This window comes from Podarcis gaigeae, assembly GCF_964106915.1.
Source record: "Podarcis gaigeae genome assembly, chromosome: 9".
Taxonomy (NCBI): Eukaryota; Metazoa; Chordata; class Lepidosauria; order Squamata; family Lacertidae; genus Podarcis; species Podarcis gaigeae.
The window spans coordinates 19,768,582-19,790,330 of record NC_139685.1 but is presented as its reverse complement, the minus strand read 5'-3'; the positions used below and the strand labels follow the sequence as shown (position 1 = coordinate 19,790,330).

Sequence of the window (21,749 nt, the reverse complement as noted above, 5' to 3'; positions counted from 1 at the left end):
GCAGGGGGGGGTGAGCTAGATGACACACAGGGACCCTTCCGACTCTTGATTTTATGTGTACACATAGACACGCGCGTGCGCAAGATCCAGCCGAAACGAAGCGCTAATTTCAGCGCTAACAAAGTACACGCTTAAATCTTAAATCCAGACTGCTGCTACTCGGGGGGCGGGGAGCGAAGTCTGGATCTAAGGGAGCTTCATCAGCGGGCGTTCGCTAGGACCCGCCGGGCCCCATTTGCGCGGGAATCTGCTCAGGCGAACGCCTCTTCCCCTCTCCCGCGCTCCTCCCGCCCCGCCCGTGACGCCATCACCCCGCGCGCGCCTGCGCACTCGGACCCCGCCTTCGCGCATTGGCGCGAAGCTGGCGGCGGGGGATGGAGCGCGGGTCGGTTGGCCCGCCGCCAACGGCATAAACCGACGTTGCGGGAGCCGGTTCAGCAGTCGGCGCCGGGCGTAGGCATGGTGAGCGCGAGCGGGGGGCCCGGCCCTTCCGAGAGGAAACCTCTCGGGGGGCCGAGGCGGGAGGTCGCGGGTGGGACTCCTCCTTGTGCTCCATGAGGGCGAGAAACTTGATGAGGCGGTGCATGCGAGGGATTGATACGAAATGACCTCTTTCCCCTCGCTTGCCTAAGCCCTATGCTCCAACCCCAATGCCCCATCCCCTCCCCAAACCTTATTCTGCTATTAGAGAGTGGCTTGGGGGGAGGGAGGGAGGACATAATTATTGCAAATTACTTCAGAGAGGGAGGCTTAAGGAAAAAAAATTGGGTGTGTGTGTGTGAGGAATTCAAACACGCTGTTGTTTTTGCGATGGGACAACATTTAGGTCGGTAAGTACGCTTGAGGAAGAAGCAAAGAAATTGCTTTTGGAGAAGCGAAGGCTTTTAATTTTGCCTCCTGAAAATGTCAGGTAATGTTAAATAGGGTGTGTATATGTCTACACACGTATATGCAAGTACGTTACTTTGCAATCATTTATTATTTATTATTATTTATACCCCGCCCATCTGGCTGGGTTTCTCCAGCCACTCTGGGCGACTCCCAACAGAATATTAAAAACATCAAACATTAAAAACTAACCTAAACAGGGAATTATTTTTCTGCAATTTTACTTACCAAGCAATACTAAATTACATTAATAGATTTTATGTTCCTAAGTCATGTTGCAACTTTTTAGAACCCCTCATTTTTGGAAAAGTTCAACGTGCCCTATTCTGCCATTGGAAGAGGGGTTGTTGTTGTTGAAAGTATATTGCACAACTTGGATACCTTTTTGGCCATTTTTAATGCTATAACCCACCCTGAGAATAAAATAAAGTAATTAAAGTGATGGGCTATTCCCACATGGCTTGCTTTGAAGGCTAAGGAACATATTTTCTTAGTAGTTGACAGCTGTTGAATAGTATCATATAACTGAATTACAGTTTTCTAAAATGTATGGCATCAACTTAAAAGGCGGTTTTAAAAGATGTCCCCAGCCATTCTTCCCTTAACGTTTGTGAATTTTCACACCAGTGGCTGCAGGTGTGACTCAGGCTTGTTCTGATGCCTGTGTTCCACCTGCAAATTTCTGTATATGAGGTTGCTGTTAAAGAGACATCCACAGAGGCTTAAATTTCGTAATTTTAAATCTAAGGTATAGGGGGTTTCTTGTTGGGATTAAATTAGGAATAGGAGCCTTTAGTTCAGAGCTGCTTATTTTTGCTGTTGAAAAACTTCCTCATCAGTGTAAGAGGGTTGAATTTTGCCTACAGCAGCCCTGCAACATATGTAGAGAAATGCTTCAGTGCCTTTATCTTCCTGTTTACACTACTTTTCAAACTGGTTGGTACAAAGGTGGTTTTGGTGAGAGCAGCTGCTTGCCATCAAGTTCAACAGACAGTTTCTTCCCTGGCATCTTATCTGATTTAATCAGTTTCATTTGGGTAAAATATACTCCTCTTTGCGGCTGAAAAGTCTAGAAACAGTTACAAGTATCTTTTGAAAGTTAGAATGCATTTAGCTTTAAGTTTAGAATCAACAGTTGTTGCTCTTTGGCTGTTAGCTTGAAAAAAGTGTGCATCTCCTAGGTACAGTCTGAGTAAAATGACTCATGTAGCATCTTGCCATCAGCTGTTCAGGAAGCAATTTTCTAATCACAGATTAGCAGCAATTACCTGATACTGCCCTGGGTTGAGAGGGATAGGGCAAGGACACCAACCTGTAGTCCGTGCTTGTAAAAGTGGTTCAGATTAGGTCTTCAATTAGACATGCATTTAGGAGCAAGTTCTATTGAACCCAGTGGGAATTAACTTCTGAGTAACTGTGCAAAGTCCCAGATTATACAGGGTGCCTTCAGTATGTAAAACATTGCGGGTAAAGGCTTTCCAACTTTTGTGGCTACCATTATGAGTCTGGCACTCTTTAGGGCAGGACTGAAGAATCTTTGGACCGCCATGTGTTGCTGGACTACAACTCCCATAATGTTTGACTATTAACTATGTTGACTGGGGCAAGGAGTTAATAATACAGTATCTAGAAGGCCACATGTTCCCGCTTCTTGCTTTAGAAAATTATTGAATTCACAAACATAAGTTTGAGCCACAATGTTTTGGACAACTAGGTCTCTCTATAATACTGTTTCATTTAGTTAACAGGTTTGTTGTAAAAAAAGAAGGCTCATTGTAACCTCTCTAATGTCATATTTACAACAGCCATGTGAGTCGAGGTGCTGCTCAAGCTACCACTGGCTCCTGGGCCATTCAGGGATTTGAATATGGGGCAAACTTCAACAATTTTCCATTTACTCAGTGGCATTCTTACTCAGATTTCACATGTGCCACCTTGATAGTCTTTTTAATACATTTTTTAAAAAACAAAATCTTATTTTAAACACTGTGTTATCTGACTTCTCCTTTTTAAATCTTGGTTGGCAAATCCAGACTTGTACCCTGAAATTTTTGAAGATGACAGACCCTTAAATTATACCTCACCTTTTTAACTGTTTCACTTTTATTAGGATATCCGGAAATTCTTTGGAGCAGTAATTCCTAGAAATAAACAAGACTGTGACACTAGCAGAAAGAATGAGAAACCCCAAAATAAGGAGGGGGCTTCAGGTGAAAAGTCAAAATTGAAGGAAATCAAGGTGGGTATATGCTGTTCAGATATATAGGCCTGTTACAGCTTTGTCATATGCTTTTATCTTTACTTCTTTGCTAGTGTTCCTGTTCTTAGTTTACCTGTGGCTTTGACAATGATTGCTTGAATCACCCTTCATTAAAAAAAATAAATCACTCCAGAATTCAGAGACTATCTCATGTCATTTTTTGTTTTTAATTTGTTGATGTATGTGACAGTCCCTTGATCCAACAATGAACTTTATTGGGCTGTCTGTAGTACTTGGTAAACAAGATTTAATGTTGGGAGAATTGTTTGGATGAGTAACTAACAAACCATTTCAACTAGGTGAAGAATTCATCCCGTGGAGAGGATTCTGCGCACAAACAGGTGAACAAGAAAAAGAGGATAATCTATGATTCAGGTAAGAGTTATGACTTCTGTTGCTATGTTTTTTCCATCTTTGAGATAACTTTCCTCTGCTAGAGATTTTTTTGAGAGAGGCTTACAAAATCTTAGGCAAAATGTGTGTCTACAGTGATGGTATCTATTACGACCCTTAGGTCACATGGTGAATATTGCTATTCCAATAGCATAGAGTTAATTTAGGGCTGTAATCCTAACCCCATTTACAGTGAGGGAAAAAGTATTTGATCCCCTGCTAAATTTGCCTGTTTGCCCTCTGACGAAGAATTAACCTACCGTTAAAATTATGGACTGGTCTATTGTAGCTGTGAGAGACAGAATAACAACAGGAAAAACCTCCGGAAACCCAGAAGACAAAAGTCAGAGATTGATGTGCATTATAATGAGTGAAATAAGTATTTGATCCCTTTGCAAAAGATGACTTAGTACTTGGTGGCAAGACCCTTGTTGGCAATTACAGAGGTCAGACATTTCTTGTAGGTGACCACCAGGTTTGCACACATCTCAGGAGGTATTTGGTCCCACTCCTCTTTGCATATCCTCTCCAAGTCAGTAAGATTTCGAGGCTGATGTGTAGCTACTTGAACCTTCAGCTCCCTCAGATTTTTTATGGGTTTAAGGTCTGAAGACTGGCTAGGCCACTCCAGGACCTTAATGTGCTGCTTCTTGAGCCACTCCTTTGTTGCCTTGGCCGTGTGTTTTGGGTCATTGTCATGCTGGAATACCCATCCTCGACCCATTTTCAGTGCCCTGGCTGAGGGAAGGAGGTGCTCACCCAAGATTTGACGATACATGGTCCCGTCAATTGTCCCTTTGATGCAGTGAAGGTGTCCTGTCCCCTTAGCAGAAAAACACCCCAAAAGCATATTATGTCCCCCTCCATGTTTGACGGGGGGATGGTGTTCTTGGGGTCGTAGGCAGCATTCCTCCTCCAAACACGGCTAGTTGAGTTGATGCCAAAGAGCTCGATTTTGGTCTCATCTGACCACAACACTTTCATCCAGTTCTCCTCTGGGTAATTCAAATGTGCATTGGCAAACTGCAGACAGGTCTGTACATGTGCTGTCTTGAGCAAGGGGACCTTGCGGGCTCTGCAAGATCTCAGTCCTTCACGGCGTAGTGTGTTACCAACTGTTTTCACAGTGACTATGGTCCCAGCTGCTCTGAGATCATTGACAGATTCCCCCCATGTGGTTCTGGGCTGCTTCATCACTGTTCTCATGATCATTGCAACTCCACGAGATGAGATCTTGCATGGAGCCGCAGACCGAGGGAGGTTGACAGTTATTTTGTGTTTCTTCCATTTGCGAATTATTGCACCAACCGTTGTCACCTTCTCACCAAGCTGCTTGGCAATAGTCTTGTAGCCCAGGCCAGCCTTGTGCTGGTCTACAGTCTTGTCCCTGACATCCTTGGACAGCTCTTTGGTCTTGGTCATGGTGGTTACAGTACTTTGGAATTTGCTGGATTGATTGCTTCTGTCGACAGGTGTCTTTTGTACAGGTAATGTAACAAGCTGGGAATACAGGTAAGACCTCTCCCTTACAGCAGGTGCTTCTAATCTCAGCTCGTTACATACAGTGAAGATACCAGATAGTCTTACATCTGGCTGCTTCATAGGGGATCAGATACTTATTTAACTCATTATAATGCACATCAATCGCTGACTTTTGTCTTCTGGTTTCTGGGGGTTTTCCTGTTATTATTCTGTCTCTCACAACTACAATAAACCTACCATTAAAATTATGGACTGGTCATTTCTTCGTCAGAGGGCAAATGGGCAAATTTAGCAGGGGATCAAATACTTCCCCCCCCCCTCACTGTACCTAGGAATAAGCTCCACTGAATTCAGTAGGATTTACTTCTGAGTAGACATGGTTAGGATTGCATTCTTAGGCTTGTATATCTGCCTCTTTTATATGAACAGCTGAGCATTACAGTATATTTGGCTGTTGTCCCATTCAGCCCAGTATTGCCCAGTTTAACTGACAATGCCTCTCCAAGCCCTTGGGCACAGGTCTTTCTCAGCCCTGTTACCAACTTCTTACATGCACTCAGATATTTTTTTTTTTAACAATAAATAAACAGATTCACTCCAAATAGTTTGTGCAGTTTTTTTGTGGACCGGACTTCCATCAACTGACTGAGTAGAATCGTTCTTAAAGGCTGTTAAGGCAGTACAAAAAGGTGACAGGCTTCTTATATATTGTACAAGTTTGCTTCAATGTAAATGCAAAACCTGGCCTGCTATATGTTATTTCTCCTATGCCTGTGGGCCAATTTTGGCAAGTTGGTGGGATCTGCTTGCAAAGCAACCATTAGGAGCCCACTTGAAGCTCCTAGTTGCTCTTTTGGAGTCACGTCCTGGCCTGCACCTAATGTCACATAGGTGATTTGGGGAAGTGACCTCGTGGGGCAAGTTGGGATTATGCTGGACCTACTTAGGCCTGCAGATCAGAGGTTCCTTGTCTCTGAATTAGAAGGGAGCTTTAGTCAGAATCTCAAGTGAATGCAGAATCGCTGTTCTCTTCTTTGGATGTTTTCCTCTTTAGATGGATATGGCAGAATTAAATGATAGCACTGTGCTAAATTGCAGATTCTGAAGAGGAGGTCCAGGTGGTGAAGAAATCTAAGAAGCCACCAGATAGAAAACAGTCTTCAAGACCTGATGTGATTCTAAAGAAGGACCCTGTTGTTTATGTTTCAGAGACAGGTAATGAATTCAGCCTGGAGGCAGCTCATGTGGGGTTTGCGCTGTACTAAAAATGCTTATGTAAAAAAAAGGCTTTTAAATGTTCATGGAAGCAATGCAAAAATAAACTTGCCTCTACACTATGATATTATTGTACTTTAACCTGCCCAAGAAACATATACCCAGTTTGTTTACTTACAGATTTTTCTCTTTCAAATTATTGACTGTGACCAAAACATGCCAGAATTCTCAAGCTTTACTATACATTTAAAGCAGTGGCAGTCATGATCCCCCCCTCAATATTCTGGGTACTGTAGTTTGTTAATAGAGTTGTTGGGATACCCCTATTTCCCACAGAGAGCTACAATTCCCAGAGTGGTTTAACAGTCTATCCCTCTTGCCTGGGAACTATGGGAATTGTAGCTCTGTAAGGAGAATGGAGTATCCTACTAACCCTCAGCACTCTTAACACACTGCAGTTCCCAGGATTCTCTGGGGAAAGCCATGATTGCTTAAAGTATGAGCCTGCTTTAAATAGGGTGGATAGGGTCTAGGTCATTTGTGGTCTAAAAGAGGGTTAATTTTTTTGAGTATGAAAACATTTTATACTTTCTACAGTAAACCAGGTTGAATGGTTGTTTATGGCTCTAGTATAATTATTCAAACAAAGAACTGCATGGTTTTGTAATAACATGCAGTTTTCTATATTTTTAGCAGAACACCCTTTTTTGGAATGAGTGTTAAACACTGTGGGGTGTAATGTCAGACAAGCTAAATGACAGGTGGATAAATCTGCACCAAGAATGGGAATAATAAGGTTGATGAAAAACTGACTATTTTTGATGACTGAAACTGAAAATTAATTTCCATTCTCACTGAGCTTTGGACTGAAGGGTTTTGAAATTTTCATGATGTATGTTCTCTTTAGACTTGTGTGTGTTTATAACTATATATCTATAGAATGTCCTTGGGGATGTGCCCAGGAGTAAGGCAACCAGAGGTGTTCTGCATTAGGTAACCTGAGTGGTGTAGTTAAAGATTTCTGCATGTGACGTGCTAGAAAACATTTGGTCAAGGTTAATTGTGGAGTGTCTTGGTTGCACATCAAGGTTATTCTTATCTAGTGATTGTAGTTAGAGTTAACGACTTAATTTGAAACACATACTGATCAGTTGTGTATGATTGATCTGTCCCCTGGCTCAGCAGTTTTTTTTACAGACAATTGATGTTGCTACTCTGAAACGGTCAATAGGCATGTCTCAGCCTTGAAATAAATGAAAGAAGATATTGCAGTGCATAATTGATTTCTATATTAACCACTTTACAGCACTACAGACTCCATGACTGAGCAGATCTGAAGCATTGTTTAGGTCTTCCAGACCTATTATATTGGGGGTGAGGGTGGGTTATTGGTTTGTTCTTGTTCTTGTTTTTATTATGTACTTTGTGGGGGTTTTTATCTTGTATTTTTGTATTTCTGCCCTGAGATTTATGGCTGGAGGGTGGTATACAAATTATTATTATTGGCTTCATTCTGGGCCAGCTCTAGACTTCATGGTTCTAGGACCATCAACTGGAGTATCTCAAATTACTGGGTATTGTAAAATCTTGTAATTGTCATGATCAGCTAATTAACTCCTGAAAATACAAATTCCTTTAAGTGCTCATGGGGTTCTGGCTAATTGGTTCAGCCTTAGGAATTCATGGAGCCCAGTTGTATTGGTTCTTAAACTTTTTGGAGATTTCTCTTTTGACTTTGACTGTTGCTCTGCTGAGGGGTATGTTTGTCCAAAGGAAACAGTGGGCTCATTAGTGCCATTAATGTTGAAGCTTTTTAGTGTCCTTTGTGTTTTGCTGTTGTGGACAGCTTGATACAAATGAAGAGGAAAAGAAATTAAATAGCACTGTTCTGGTGCTAAAGCAGACTGATTGCAGCATTGCATTTAAAACACCATGCAGCGGCAGCAGTAAAATGATTTCTGCTACTGTCCATTGTGCAAAGCACGATTTTGTAGTTTTTTTCCCGGAAGGAGAAAAGGAATGTGTTGAGCATGGGCTGTATCTGCTGAGAAACTGACCATCTTTTGCTTGCTATACTGTTCTGTCCCTCACCTTGCAGAAAAAGAAATTCCTTGGATTTGACTTGAGGTACTGTGTCTTTTAGACTGTTGATTCCTTTCCTTCTGCTGTGTTGTATATATGTACAGTATTATAGAAATGGGAAACTGTTTTACCTGCTTTCAATCTCATTCATTCTGGCCCAATAACGTGCATTTTGAAAGCAGTGATAATTTTAAAGCTATTTTTATTTTCCCACCGTAATCCTTTTGGGTGTACCTTTTGGCACTGTTTCCAGCAGAAATAAATATTTTTTCACACAATCTTGACTTGAAGTTTTTTCTTTCTTTTACAACCAAACAGTCTAAGCTCTGGATGATTTATGAAGAGTAGGTTTATAAATGGTTGTTGTATGACACCTCTAAGTTCAGAGGAAGCGTTCCTCTGAATACTAGTTGTGGAAAACAGGTGAATTTTTAAAAATCTGATCTAATAGGCAAGGTCAGGACATTCTTAACTTGTCTGCTTGGATTCAGTCCTGAAAGCAGATAAATGGTGGCCCTTGAGCTATTTGCATCTGAAATGGTTTATTGTGTTGAATGACGTTGCTTGTCAGTTTCCGAATTATACCCAAAGTACTTTCTGAAAATCGTTAGGCAAACATGAGATTAATGTTTTCTGGCCTGTGCCATTTCAGTTTCTCTTGAACTTGGCTTCCTGGAGATGAAATTCTAAAGTGTGTGATGATCACGTGAACAATTGTATTCTCTCTTTAATGTAGGAAGTGCCATACAGGTCATTAGGTTTACCATTTAAATCCTCATGAAACACTTTTCATCATTACTGTGTTTGGCTAAACCAGCCTCTTTTTCCTTTTAGGTTATTGATTGTCTAAGACAGAACACAATGTCTCTTGGAGAACACAATGTCTCTCACAAGTGATGGGGATATGCAGAGTGGTTTTATAAATATTTCTGTCTCTAACTAGTCTCTGGTAAATTAGCCCAGTATATTGGGAGACATCCAAATGTTTGAGCATGTTCACTAACTCACATGCACCACTGTTTAGCTAAGTATGGGACCTTGAATGTTGTTTGTAGAAGATGACCTCTTATTGCTGCACTGAACCTTGCTCAGTTTCATAAGTGGCTTTTAATTTGCAAGGGCTGTAGTTTTTCTTCGAGTGCTTTTTTGACTGTTCATTAATGAATAGTTGAGTGTTTTGACAGATTTGTTTGATAAAGTACACTTGTATCAAAACTTTACTATGCTTTATGTACCCATTTTTTCTATACAAATATATCTTTACTCATCCCTGCAGGCCAGGTGTAATAAGTGGGTGGGGCCACCCACTGTCAGTCATCTGACATCATGCTGATGCCGTGTGACTGAGAGGTAGGTGGCCCTTTCCACCTGTCAAAATTGTAGGTTTGGGAGGGACCTGCTTTGCCAGCTTTTGCCACATTGAATAAATAGCTTTGGAAAGAAACCTTATCTGTTTTGGCTGCTCTGTGTTTTTCTAACTCAGCTCAGCATTCAGGATTGAAAGCAAAGTTCCTTGGTCCCCATTCACTATAATAGAGAATTTAGTTCTGGCAATAATTGTTTTCCTTTCCACAGAAGTGAATAAAATTTGCAAGCTTCCAAACTCTGGGTAAATATGCCCAGGGCTTTTTATGTGTTGCACCTCTGAAGTTTTATTTTTGCTAAAAAGCAAATGAAAAGTCAATAACTTTTTTGTTTACTGCCAGATTTGGCTGCAATTTGCAGGCATTGTTATCCCTTCTGAGGGCATGATATCTGCCAAGAGAGCAACAATATTTCTTTTGTAAAGGCAGGCTTTACAGTTTGGGGGTGGCTATAATAGGAATCATAGGGTGGTGTTAGAAAAAAGAACGTGGATCCTCAGGGAACACTGAGACGGGATCAATGTCACCCACCAGCAAGAACCTTCTTACCCTTAGAGTCATTGGTGAGTGTGGGCTTCTGCTACTACCATGGATTTTTGGGAATAAAATGCAGATCTCCATTTACTTCCATAGAGAAAGGCATAGATCCACATGAAAACAGTTTGTAATCCCACCAAACCTCTGTCATTGGAGGGTCTTGGGAAATCAATTGACTGTGATTTAAAGCAAAAGATCCATCCCACCTCTTTACCTCTTTCCCGTTGAGCTCTGGCATTTCCTTAGTCGGTTTGGTTTTGTGTCTCCGGAGCTGGTGGGTAGCTTTGTTTTTCAACAAAACTGCTTGCTATTTGCCAGATCAGACTTTCCTTACAGTATTGATCATGGAAGATTTTTGAGAAAGGACCCTGGTGGTTATTGGAAACTGGAAATTCTGTAACACTGAAAACAAAGTTCACAGAGAGCAGAATAAAATCTTACTGATTCTCATATACCAAAGGATTCACTGGCTCTTCTGCCCTGGAAGCTGGTTCAGCGGTTTTAATACAAGTTACTGTATTAGGAATTACACGTGCTATTTTTATGATCATAGTGTATGGGCAGCAAGACGCAGTAGCCAGGATGGCTGTTGCTGTGATATGAAGACATGTCCGTGTTTGTTTTAATTTCTCTGGAGAAGTAATAAAATGGGACTAATATTTAAACAGATTCAGTTGATCAGTTTTATGTTTTTATTGCAGCTCAGGGTTTTAACATTTCTCTTCAGATAAGAGGGTTGTATAATTTGCAATTCTTGCATCTCTGGAGGAAAAGGCCTGCTCACATAGCACTGAGAACAGGGTGATGACCAAGCAAAGAGGTTTAATGTCACAAGAAGGATCTCCACGTTCAGGACAGGCTGTGCTTCATTTTCATCACAGAAATGATTGCTGCCAAAGACACAGCTGTTCAATATGGACATTAGCTTGGTTCTTGAAATGTCACTAAAGGTTGTTGGGGTCAGGCCTGGGAATGAGCTTTGTGGGCTTGATCAAGGTCTCTGCAGGGGAGATGTGAACATTGAAAGCACCCAGATTTAAATGCATGGCAGGCAATATTTCCCCTTTTACCCCTGTTTTGAAAGGCTGCATATGGTATAAACCCTGCTAGAGACCCAACAGCCATCCACTACCAAAGACCCTTTGGACCACAGGTCATTGTGCAGAGTGGAGTTATGCACTTCATGCAGCAATTTTTCAGAGTGCAGCCTCTAAAAGCAGCACCTGTGCAAATAGATGGAGATAATCTCCCATCTTTTTTGCATAGGGTCTATCTTCCAAGGCCATACCCAAGAAAATATTTTTCTTTCTGTGAGAGGGAAGTGGTTGAGAAAGCCCTAATACAGTGGTACCTCGGATTACATACGCTTCAGGTTACAGACTCCGCTAACCCAGTAATAATACCTCGGGTTAAGAACTTTGCTTCAGGATGAGAAGAGAAATCATGCTCCGGCAGCGCGGCTGCAGCAGAAGGCCCCATTAGCTAAAGCGGTGCTTCAGGTTAAGAACAGTTTCAGGTTAAGAACGGACCTCCGGAACGAATTAAGTACTTAACCCGAGGTACCACTGTACCAGGTTGAGACTCTGGGCCCTTTGCATTTTTTAAATATATATATTTCCATAGTAAGGAAACATTACTTTCAGGTTGGTGTTTTGGTGCTAAGGAGTAATTAAGTATCTTTCTTTCTTTTTTCTTTTTTTGGCATGCAGATGAAGAAGAGGACTTTGTTAATAAGAAGGTCTCTCCCAAACCCAAGGAAAATGGGACATCTGTGGCTATTCGTTTTGGGACATCTGGAGCATCAAAGACTGATCCCAAACCAAAACTGAAAAATAAACCCCTATCTCCAGTAAAACTGACACCAACCTCTGTAATCGATTACTTTGGAACTGGTAGCATTCAGCGATCAGAGAAGAAACTGGTGTCAAGCAAACGAAAAGAGGTGAGTAATGCAAGAGGGTGACTCTTCTAGCTGATGTGTGCTTATGAGCAGAAAAGTTCATGAACTTCATGAAGAAACTATTGGTGTGTCATCTAGACTTCCTTTTATTAGGGTGTGAGAAGAGCACCTTATGTGGATTTTGGAAATGGCACTTTGCCACGTAATATCTAATTAAGGAAAATGAGGGAGACTGCTCCCTATATAAAGAGAATAACCGTTTTAAAAGAAGAGAGATTATGATACAAATAAGAGATGAGGAAGGTGGGTTATGTCATTTAAGATGCATGAATGGAATAGGAAACGATGGTCACAGCTACATCATGCATTTAAAGTGCTTTTATGCCACTATAACCATCATGGAGAAACCTGTGAACTGTAGTTTGTTAAGGATTCTGGCCTCCCAGCACCCTTAACAAACGACAGTTTCCAGGATCCGTCATGACTGTTAAAAGTGATACAAGAATGCTTTAAACCATTGACCATAAATCTCAAGACAAGCTGACCAGATGCTTTCATATCTGTCCTCTTTACACTCATTTTGATACAAGGCCAATTCAGATTGGGGCAAGGAATGCAAAACATAAGTCCATTTGTTGTGTGGGGAGTGCTGACTTTCCATTGTTGAAGTACCATGCGCTTTGAGTCTGTGCCAGTCAGGAAGAAGAGGAAACTAAAGCCCTTAATTCTCTCTTCCTTGTCTTTGCCTAGCTTTTTGGTGTCTGCCTATGGAACGTGGCATTGTTGTGCAATAAAATGTGACAAATGTCCAGAATCAATATGTGGGCACACTAAAATATGTGATCAATATTCTTGCCATTGGGTTCTCTGAAATGTTGTTTTCAAAACGTCTTTATCACCTAGAATTAGATTTCCTCCCTGTACAATTCCTGTTCCACTTGCTTCTTGTTTTAAGCACAGGCATTTAGGTTGAGGCTTTATGATTTCCCTTCTCATTCATTATTCCATGATGCTTGTCTAAGTAATGGGTTCATTGTGAGCTCCCCTGTGATTCTTCTCTCTTTGCGGTGCAGCTGTCACAAAGCAGGGATCCCACACTAGATGATGAGGCTGTCGCCAGGCAGCTACAGCTTGAAGAGAATACGGAGGTAACAACAGACAAATAAGCATGTGCACTTTGCTGGCTTTTTTAGCATAGTTTTCCTTGATAACAAATAAGAAAGGCTCCTCTTGCCTGTTTTGTTGCAGTACAGCCATTCCTGCTGAACCTTCCTTTTTCTATAGCATTTTTCTAGGTTGAATCTTCTTTCCTCTTCCTTCTTCCCCTTTCTCAGTTTAATTTGATTCTTCTTTCTAGACCCTAGTAGTAGTTCACATCATGGAGTAGTCACAACAAAAAAGAAATTGTCTTGTCCCCCCATAGATATTGCCACCCACATGAATAAGACACAGTATTTAGTTCTAGGGTTAATATATGATAAAAGAAGAAAGACTCCTGTGCTCTTTATTTAATTCTGTAACCATCTAAGACTGTAAAGACCTGTATAGAACAAAGGTTGTGCCTCGCAGACTAGAGAAAGTCCTTGCACAGTCATGCTATCTTCAAAGGAAACTATTCCCTTGATAAGGGGAGGTTTTTTAAAAAAGTGGTTGGCTCTCGTGGGTAGCCTTGACTGGTTAGCTTCATAAGCATACTTGGAAAGTATTTGATAAGCTCAGAGGAAGTTTTACTTTTACTTGGTGTTTCCCTGTTGTAGGTTGGGGGGGGGGGGACAGCTGCAACCTATGGATTAGCCAGCCCTGCCAATTTTATTATTGGTGGTTATCCGCTCTGAGCCTGGTCTTGGCTGGGGAGGGCGGGGTATAAATAAAATTTATTATTATTATTATTATTATTGAAAACCACGAGTGGTGTAGTTGCACTCTTGAGTGAGATCTGGGTGCTCTGGTCTTGCACAGAGATTTAAGGCCTCCAGAGGTGTTCTGAAACTCTTAAGAGTAGGTGACCAAAAGCAGTCTCTGGACCATGATGGAAAATATCCTATGCTAAGTGGAAATCTACTGAAAATACAATATTTGGAAAAATATGTAAAATGTGAAACTCTGGAACTTTATATATACCGTATTTTTCGCTCTATAAGACACACTTTTCCCCTCCTAAAAAGTAAGGGGAAATGTGTGTGCGTCTTATGGAGCGAATGCAGGCTGCGCAGCTATCCCAGAAGCCAGAACAGCAAGAGGGATTGCTGCGCAGCTATCCCTCTTGCTGTTCTGGCTTCTGGGATTCAGAATATTTTTTTCTTGTTTTCTTCCTCCAAAAACTAGGTGCGTCTTATGGTCTGGTGCATCTTACGGAGCGAAAAATACGGTACTTGTTTTGACTTGGAGCCAGGCTGATCATAGCTTTCTGCATTGGCACAGTTACAAGGTTTTTTTCGGCATTTCATTCTGTAGCTCCCCACAAATATAAGAGGAAAGGGGACTTTTCCTGTCTGCTGGCACAGCCACACCAATAGCTGCTACCAGTCAGAGTACAGTGTTAGAAAAAGGAAAGGATTATTTGCTGGTGCTGAAACTTGAGCATTTCATGGTGAAATATAGAAGCTGTAGATTATCAGGATTTCGCTGAAGATCAAAAGCCATCCTGTTCACTGAAAATGAACATTTTCTATGCATTTTAAATATTCAACTATGTATACCATGTTTAAATAGTATGTTAAAGAAATTGATAATTTGGAACAGTGGTTTAGTTTTAGTGAAGTTTAAGATTTTTTTTAAAGAAAATAATAATGATCCAAGGCACTATAGATGGGAACTTTTCACTTCTTTGCCTGACTTCCGCTTTTGCTGCTAGGCCTGTCTGCATTCAGCTTCATACGGAAAACAAGAAAGATTAATGCTATTCATTGGTCCAAATATCCTTCTGTGGCTCACAATTGCATAAAAGTAAACCCTGTGGCACTCTTCTGCTTATAAAGTTATCTGTCTGAATCATGTGTTGAGGCAAGTTTTGATCTCATTGTTGCCAAAAGATTGGATTTGTGTAATGTGTGCAGAACAGCTCTTATCAATAAATCTCTGGGCAAGAACAAATTAGCTTTCCTCTTAAGAAACGATATTTGATAATAGCAGGATGCAGCAAATGCTGTATTTATTGCATTAAGGGCGGAATGAAGGAGAAATTCACTTGTTTTTTCCTTATTGTGTTTGACTGAAACTTGAGTGCGTATTTGTTCTAGGAAAGAAAGCCATTTCAGAAAATAGCTTTTTGAAATGGGTTGAGGAAGTGTTGTGTTATACGAGGGGTGGGGGGACTTCAGACCAAGGGACAAAATGTGGCCCTCAGCCCTCTCTGCCTGGCCCTTGAGACTCTCTCCAGGGCATACCACTCACTGGTCCTGCTTAATCCCTTCCTTCTGTGCTTCTGCTTGGCTTGAATGTGTCCTTAATTGTAATGGTGCTTCTTACTTGCATGGATGGATAGATACTTGCCTAGAAATCTCTGAATTTTGCATGGCTTGACTGTATCCTGTCGTGCAAAGGCAAGAGCCCCGTCTGTTGTTTACACCAGCTTTTAGCCTTTAGCCATGCGCACCACTGGTATTCAGGCCCTAGAAGGTTGCCATGAGGAGGCATGTTCCCAATACTGAAAAGGAGTCTGCACTCCGGCTTATACCCTCCTCTCATAGCCTGCACAGTAAAGTCACAGAGTGATGCATTTAGGGTGAAAGTGGGCACGGCCATGGTTAACTTTCCTCTGACAATTTCAGGTACCAAAAATGGGTGGGGTTGCAGTTGAGGAGCTGAAGGACCTGATCTGTCTTGTTTATAAATGCCAGCTAACCGACTTAATATTGCTACTTGCAAGAAGGATTAGATGAAATTATTTGTGGTGTAGTGGTGGTTAGCTAACGCTTGATTTAAATTTATCCATCAGCAGTACTTCCTCCCCTCTTTGGTTTTCCTTAGATTGGCTCAAAAAATGCTGGGATAATTATCTTGCCTCCTCAAAAAGGGGGGGGAGGTTGTCTTCTTCTGAGGCAATGAGTTAAATCAGACCATAGGACTGTGACATAGTCCAATTCCTTCCCCAAGCACCCTTTCAGACTCCATCCCATCACTGATCTGCAGGTATACCTTCCAATTTTGTGCTACTTACACAACAAGCCAGGTGTCGCAAATGTAGTTTTCCCAGCACTTGGTGAAGACCACTTTGATTTACATTTCCCAGCATTGCTGGTGCTTGGCTTACTACCATAGCAGCAATATGGCAATCTGGGACCATTGTTGGTGGCAAGAGGAACATAGTTCTTTTCTGCCTTGGATTGCAATCAAATTGAGTTGAGGAAGATTCGTCAATGCCAAGGAAGATTTATATTCCAAGGCAATGAATTACAAAGTTCACTAACATCCCTAGTTTAGGTAGCATAGTAATCCTCTGATTTTTAGCAGTGTCCGTTCACTTATTGTGATGCATTAATCCCTTATTTCAGTTGGAGAGGCAGCTGCATGAAGATGAAGAATTTGCCAGAACTCTGGCCATGCTGGATGAAACACCAAAGAAGAAAAAGGTAACATCTTACAAACTGGTTGCTCTGTGCAACTACTTCACAAAGGGTGGGTGCAAGTGGAAATCTGACAGTGGATCATAGTCACTTTGTATATGATGTGGGTATGACAGTGGAAGGCTTATCTCTGGCGTGTTTCTTTATTTTGAGAAAGAGACTGCTTCTCTTTGTGTGCCTCTTCCAAACGCTTCTTCCTGATGGACCCAAGTTGAGGACTATTGCAGAGGTTTGGCTTGGTTGCCAACTCCTGTCCTATGCTCATCAGACAAACCTCCGGTTGAAACCAAATTCTGCTGCATGTCGTAGGCCATAGCTTCAAATGATTCATACAATAGAGATGAATGTGGCAGTACAGAAGTTCATCTGATGACCTTGTGTTGCATGAGCACAATCTCGTTTTGGTTGGGATGGGTGAACTCAATAGTGACTATGAATTTGTGATAATCTCTTGGCACTTTCTGCCAATAAGCCTGAATTTTAAAGGACAGTGTCACCACCCTTTAAAATAATCCACTCCATATACAACAACAACAACAATTTTATTATTTGTTTGCCACCCACCTGACTGGGTTGCCCCAGCCACTCTGGGCGGCTCCCAACAGAATATTAAAAACACGATAAAACATCAAACATTAAAAACTTCCCTAAGTATCTTAAGTGTAAATCAGTTAATGTTCTATTTGTTTTACCAAGTTTTAAATACAGACTGTTTAAAATACTTTTCAGTTTGTATTTAGCTAATTTAAAACTCAACAAAAGAATTGGACATCATCTTAAAATGATTCAGACTGATTGTTTATTTACAAAAATAGATTCCTATTTCCTATTTGTAATAGCTTCATCATAATAGTTATTCATGAGCACATGTCTCTTTAGCCTCGAAAAGATCCAGAAGAGAAACAGATAACTTCAACAGTCAAAACTAGTCCAGTTGAAGCAGAAAAACATAAACAGGCTCCTAAAGGTAATTTTATCCAGCAAAATAGTAATTTAAATTTCAGGGCTGAGGTGGTAGCACTAATTTTTAATCTGCAACATGTTCTTCTCTCTCCAGTAAAACCTGCCAGTTCAACTGTGGACACAAGACCTAATTCCGCAAAGGACCAGGTTTGCTCAGAAAGTACAAAAACATTGAGTCAGCACCCTGAGTCTTCTGTTAGTAAAGAGAGGAAGGATTTGGGGAATAAGCTGTTGCTCTCAAAGCCAAGTTCCAAGTTGGCTGTGCTGAAGCAAAAATCAGAAAGTATTAAAGTAGAAAATGGAACTCCAAAAGGAGAAACGATAAAAAATGGAAGTAGGACTCCAAAAGTAAAGTCGGTTTCACCAGAGGAGACACCTCGAAAGGAGAAGGTTACTCCCCCAAAATCTAAGGTAAGTTTGAAGATCACACTTTAGGTACTGCAGATTTCATCATTATTTTGAATGCATGTTGATGGAACTTGAAAGGTCTTGTGTGGCCTGACATGGATTGATCCAATGCCTTGGCATGGTAATAATAATAATAATAATAATAATAATAATAATAATAATAATAATTTTTATTTATACCCTGCCCTCCCCAGCCAAGGCCGGGTTCAGGGCGGCTAACAACCAATAATAAAAACAAGTTGAATGAATACAATTTAAAAACAAGATTAAAATACAACATTAAAATGCAGCCTCATCACAGGAGGAGAAAGGAAAAAAGAAAGGGGGGGAGGGAATCAAATTGACTCCAGCCCAAAAGCTGGAACAACTCTGTCTTACAGGGCCTGCGGAAGGAAATCAGATCCTGCGGGGCCCTGGTCTCATGAGGCAGAGCGTTCCACCAGGCCGGAGCCAGTGTTGAAAAGGCCCTGGCTCTGGTTGAGGCTAATCTAACTTCCTTAGGGTCCGGGACCTTTAGGGTGTTGCTATTTATGGACCTTAAGGTGCATACCAGGAGAATGCTTTTTGCCAGGCAAGATTTAGAACTTAGCTGAACAGGCTGGATATCCTCAATCCCTATTACAGTGTGCTCTTCCAGCGCACTCTCTGCTGTCAACACTATAGCGTGAATAATATAGGACTGTATTGGAGGGCAGGGGAGATTTCAGTTCCAACATCAATTTCATCTCTGTTGTGAACTGGCTTTGGACAAGTTGCAGAGATGAGAGTCCATTTTAGCCACCTTCTGTTTATAGCTTTTTTTGCACAATTATGTGCACCGAAGACATTGCTCAGAATGGGCAAAGAGCTTGATCAGCTGCTCAACACACAAGAGTTTGTGTGTCCAGCTGCTTGTATTTTTTTCTCTTCAGGGAGCGTGAAAGAGTAGCATCAGTCCTTGAAGAAACAACTGTTTTTTTAAAAAATAGGCCTTAATTTGAGTAAAGATTAACATCCCAGAAGTGTGTTCAAACTTATCCTAAATGATTGGTGTACAAATAATTTGTATTTGGGTTTATCTCTATTAATGTTTGCTCATCTCTTTACATTATTTGAACTGAGCGGAACCTGATGGCTATGTGATTTTTCTTTTCAAAGTCTGTAAGTCCTGAGGACTCTGAAAAGAAGCGAGCCAACTATCAAGCTTATAGAAGCTATCTTAATCGTGAAGGCCCAAGAGCGCTTGGCTCTAAGGAGATCCCACAAGTAAGTGCAAACATCATCTTGCAGAAACATATCATGAGTGATTGGTATTTCTAGTATTATTGGGCCTAGCAATTCCTTCCAGACTTTCTCATCTCTCTCTCTCCCAGGCCTACTGTTGGACACCTGCTGTATTCTAACCAGATATTGTACAATCGATGTGCATTTAAGGCCAGACAGCTGAAATCGTGCATATTTGTTGACAAAGCTGTCTTCAGGTTTGCAGGCTGTTCTGCAAGCCAGCAGTATGTTTATACTGTGCCAAAGATCAGTTTTCATTTCTGCATGATGAAGAACAAAATCATTTTTCAAACAGTCCTTTTTTACTTTTCCTCTCTTTGGAACACGGCTGCTGTAGCTTTCCCTTCAACTGCCTTAAACTTAATGCTGCCCATTGGCACCGTATTTTCTCCTTAGGGAGGTGAAAATTGCTTTGAAGGCCTGACGTTTGTGATCACAGGCATCTTGGAATCCATTGAACGCGATGAGGCCAAATCTCTGATTGAGCGCTATGGAGGGAAAGTAACTGGGAATATCAGCAAGAAGACAGACTATCTTGTGAAGGGTCGTGACTGTGGTGCAGCCAAGACTGACAAGGTAAGTTGTTACCGTGTGGTCATGGAGTCCTTGCTTTGTCATAACAAGCAGTCTCTTGCCTCCCTGACCTGTGTATCCTCTTCTCCTATCAAGCCATGTCCCGGTCTTGAGCACAGAATGGCTTCACTTCAAAATTAAGTCTTACCACAACCCCAGCCTATTTGAAATAGTTTTTTTTGGTGTGTGCACGCTAATTTTCTTTCCAGACACCTCTCTTCAGGGCACAGTGGTACCTTGGTTCTTGAATTTAATCCATTCTGGGAGTCCGTTCAACTCTCGAAACCATTGAAAAATGAAGGTGCGGCTTCCGATTGGCTGCAGGAACTTCCTGCACTCAATTGGAAGCCGCATCAGATGTTTGGCTTCTGAAAAACGTTTGAAAACCAGAACACTTCCAGATTTGCGGCGTTCAGGAGCCAATTTGTTCAACAACTAAGCTGTTTGGGAACCAAGGTACCACTGTACTCGTTTTGTGTGGCTCCTTTTGAAGAGGATGCAGGAGGCCCTCTGGAACACACTGAAGTTCATTTGAGGAAGATCCATTTGGGTTTGAAATGGTTTCATCCCGGGATGGGGGATTGGCGCTTGCAGATAAGAGATATTCTGCTTAACATCAGTTTACAAATGGCTGACATTGAATCTGCTCCCCTGAGGAATATCCCCACTGATCCTCTGCGACCAGTTCCAGTCACGCTGGCAGACAGCTGTCCTTGAACACCCTTCAGAAACTGGGTTTTGCCCCTCAAGCCCTTCTAAGCCTGAGGTTGGGCCAGGCAAAAGCTACGGTCAGGCAAAGAATCATAGACCCCGAGAGGCAACAGGACTGCTCAAGGTGCCCCGACTATAAAATTGGAGAAATCGAGAGAGATATAGCCGCACCGGCAGCATATCTCTTCTTTCTCGTATCCAAAAATGCTAGAAGGGCCTTTACACTTGCCAGAAGCTCGGCTCTGCCCTCGCTGGTCCTGGAAGGAGCCTTTAAAAAAGTCCCATATGCTCAGAGACTCTGCGCCTGTTCATTGGGGGATATAGGAAGCCCAGAGCACTTGTTCTTTAGATGTCCCTTTTATGAAGAGGCATGTAGTAAGACCATTGATCCCCTGCTGGTGAGGCTCACCGACCTCCCGGAAAAGCAAAAATTCGACCTTTTCCTATTAGGCAAAGATCATAAGACGACCCGGATGGTCGCCAGATTCTGTCCATGGGTAACTCTGGGTCATATCTTTTTTTTAAAAAAATAATATTTATTAAAGTTTTTAAACAATAAACAGCATACATAAAAAACATAGTCTTTTTCAATAACCACATTTCATTTTCATCTTTGGACTTCCTCACATCTCTTGTTCCTGCAATCTGACCTCATAAATTTTTCTAGCAAATTATTTACTTATTTCAATTTATATCATATAGTTATCCAATATTAATTCTCAAATTTTAGAGTTTAAAACTTAATTTTAGAATGTTATATATCCAAAATTTGTCTTTTCTTTCAATTACATTTAAATTTGTATTCCTTGTTACTAATTTGTTGGAGCCATATTATTACAGATCTTACATCTTTCTTAACATTCATACAATTTACAGTGTTTTTGTAGGTAGTCCTTAAATTTCTTCCAATCCTCCTCCACCAGTTCTTCTCCCAGGTCTCGGATTCTGCCAGTCATCTCTGCCAGTTCCATGTAGTCCATCAGTTGCATCTGCCATTCTTCCACTGTGGGCAAATCTTGAGTTTTCCAGCCTTTAGCAATGAGTATCCTTGCTGCTGTTGTAGCATACATAAAAAAAGTTCGGTCCTCCTTTTGCACACTCTGGCCAACGATGCCCAAAAGGAAGGCCTCTGGTTTCTTAGGGAA

General features: G+C 41.4%; 1 protein-coding gene across 3 annotated transcripts in view; it reads left to right on the top strand.

Moving 5' to 3' along the window:
* Positions 1-315: 315 nt before the first annotated feature.
* RFC1 (replication factor C subunit 1) overlaps positions 316-21,749 on the top strand; it is a 38,565-nt gene continuing 17,131 nt past the window's right edge. The window contains exons 1-11 of one of the 3 annotated variants that reach the window (XM_083754880.1): positions 329-462; positions 2,999-3,127; positions 3,448-3,523; positions 6,122-6,238; positions 11,931-12,163; positions 13,195-13,269; positions 16,615-16,692; positions 17,566-17,653; positions 17,744-18,060; positions 19,195-19,302; positions 19,717-19,896. In XM_083754880.1, coding sequence (XP_083611006.1) covers positions 460-462; positions 2,999-3,127; positions 3,448-3,523; positions 6,122-6,238; positions 11,931-12,163; positions 13,195-13,269; positions 16,615-16,692; positions 17,566-17,653; positions 17,744-18,060; positions 19,195-19,302; positions 19,717-19,896 — 1,404 coding nt within the window. In that variant the 5' untranslated portion in view covers positions 329-459. Of the gene's footprint in view, positions 463-778; positions 911-2,998; positions 3,128-3,447; positions 3,524-6,121; positions 6,239-11,930; positions 12,164-13,194; positions 13,270-16,614; positions 16,693-17,565; positions 17,654-17,743; positions 18,061-19,194; positions 19,303-19,716; positions 19,897-21,749 lie in introns of those variants that run through there. The other 2 variants (XM_083754881.1, XM_083754879.1) reach the window with 2 other exon arrangements.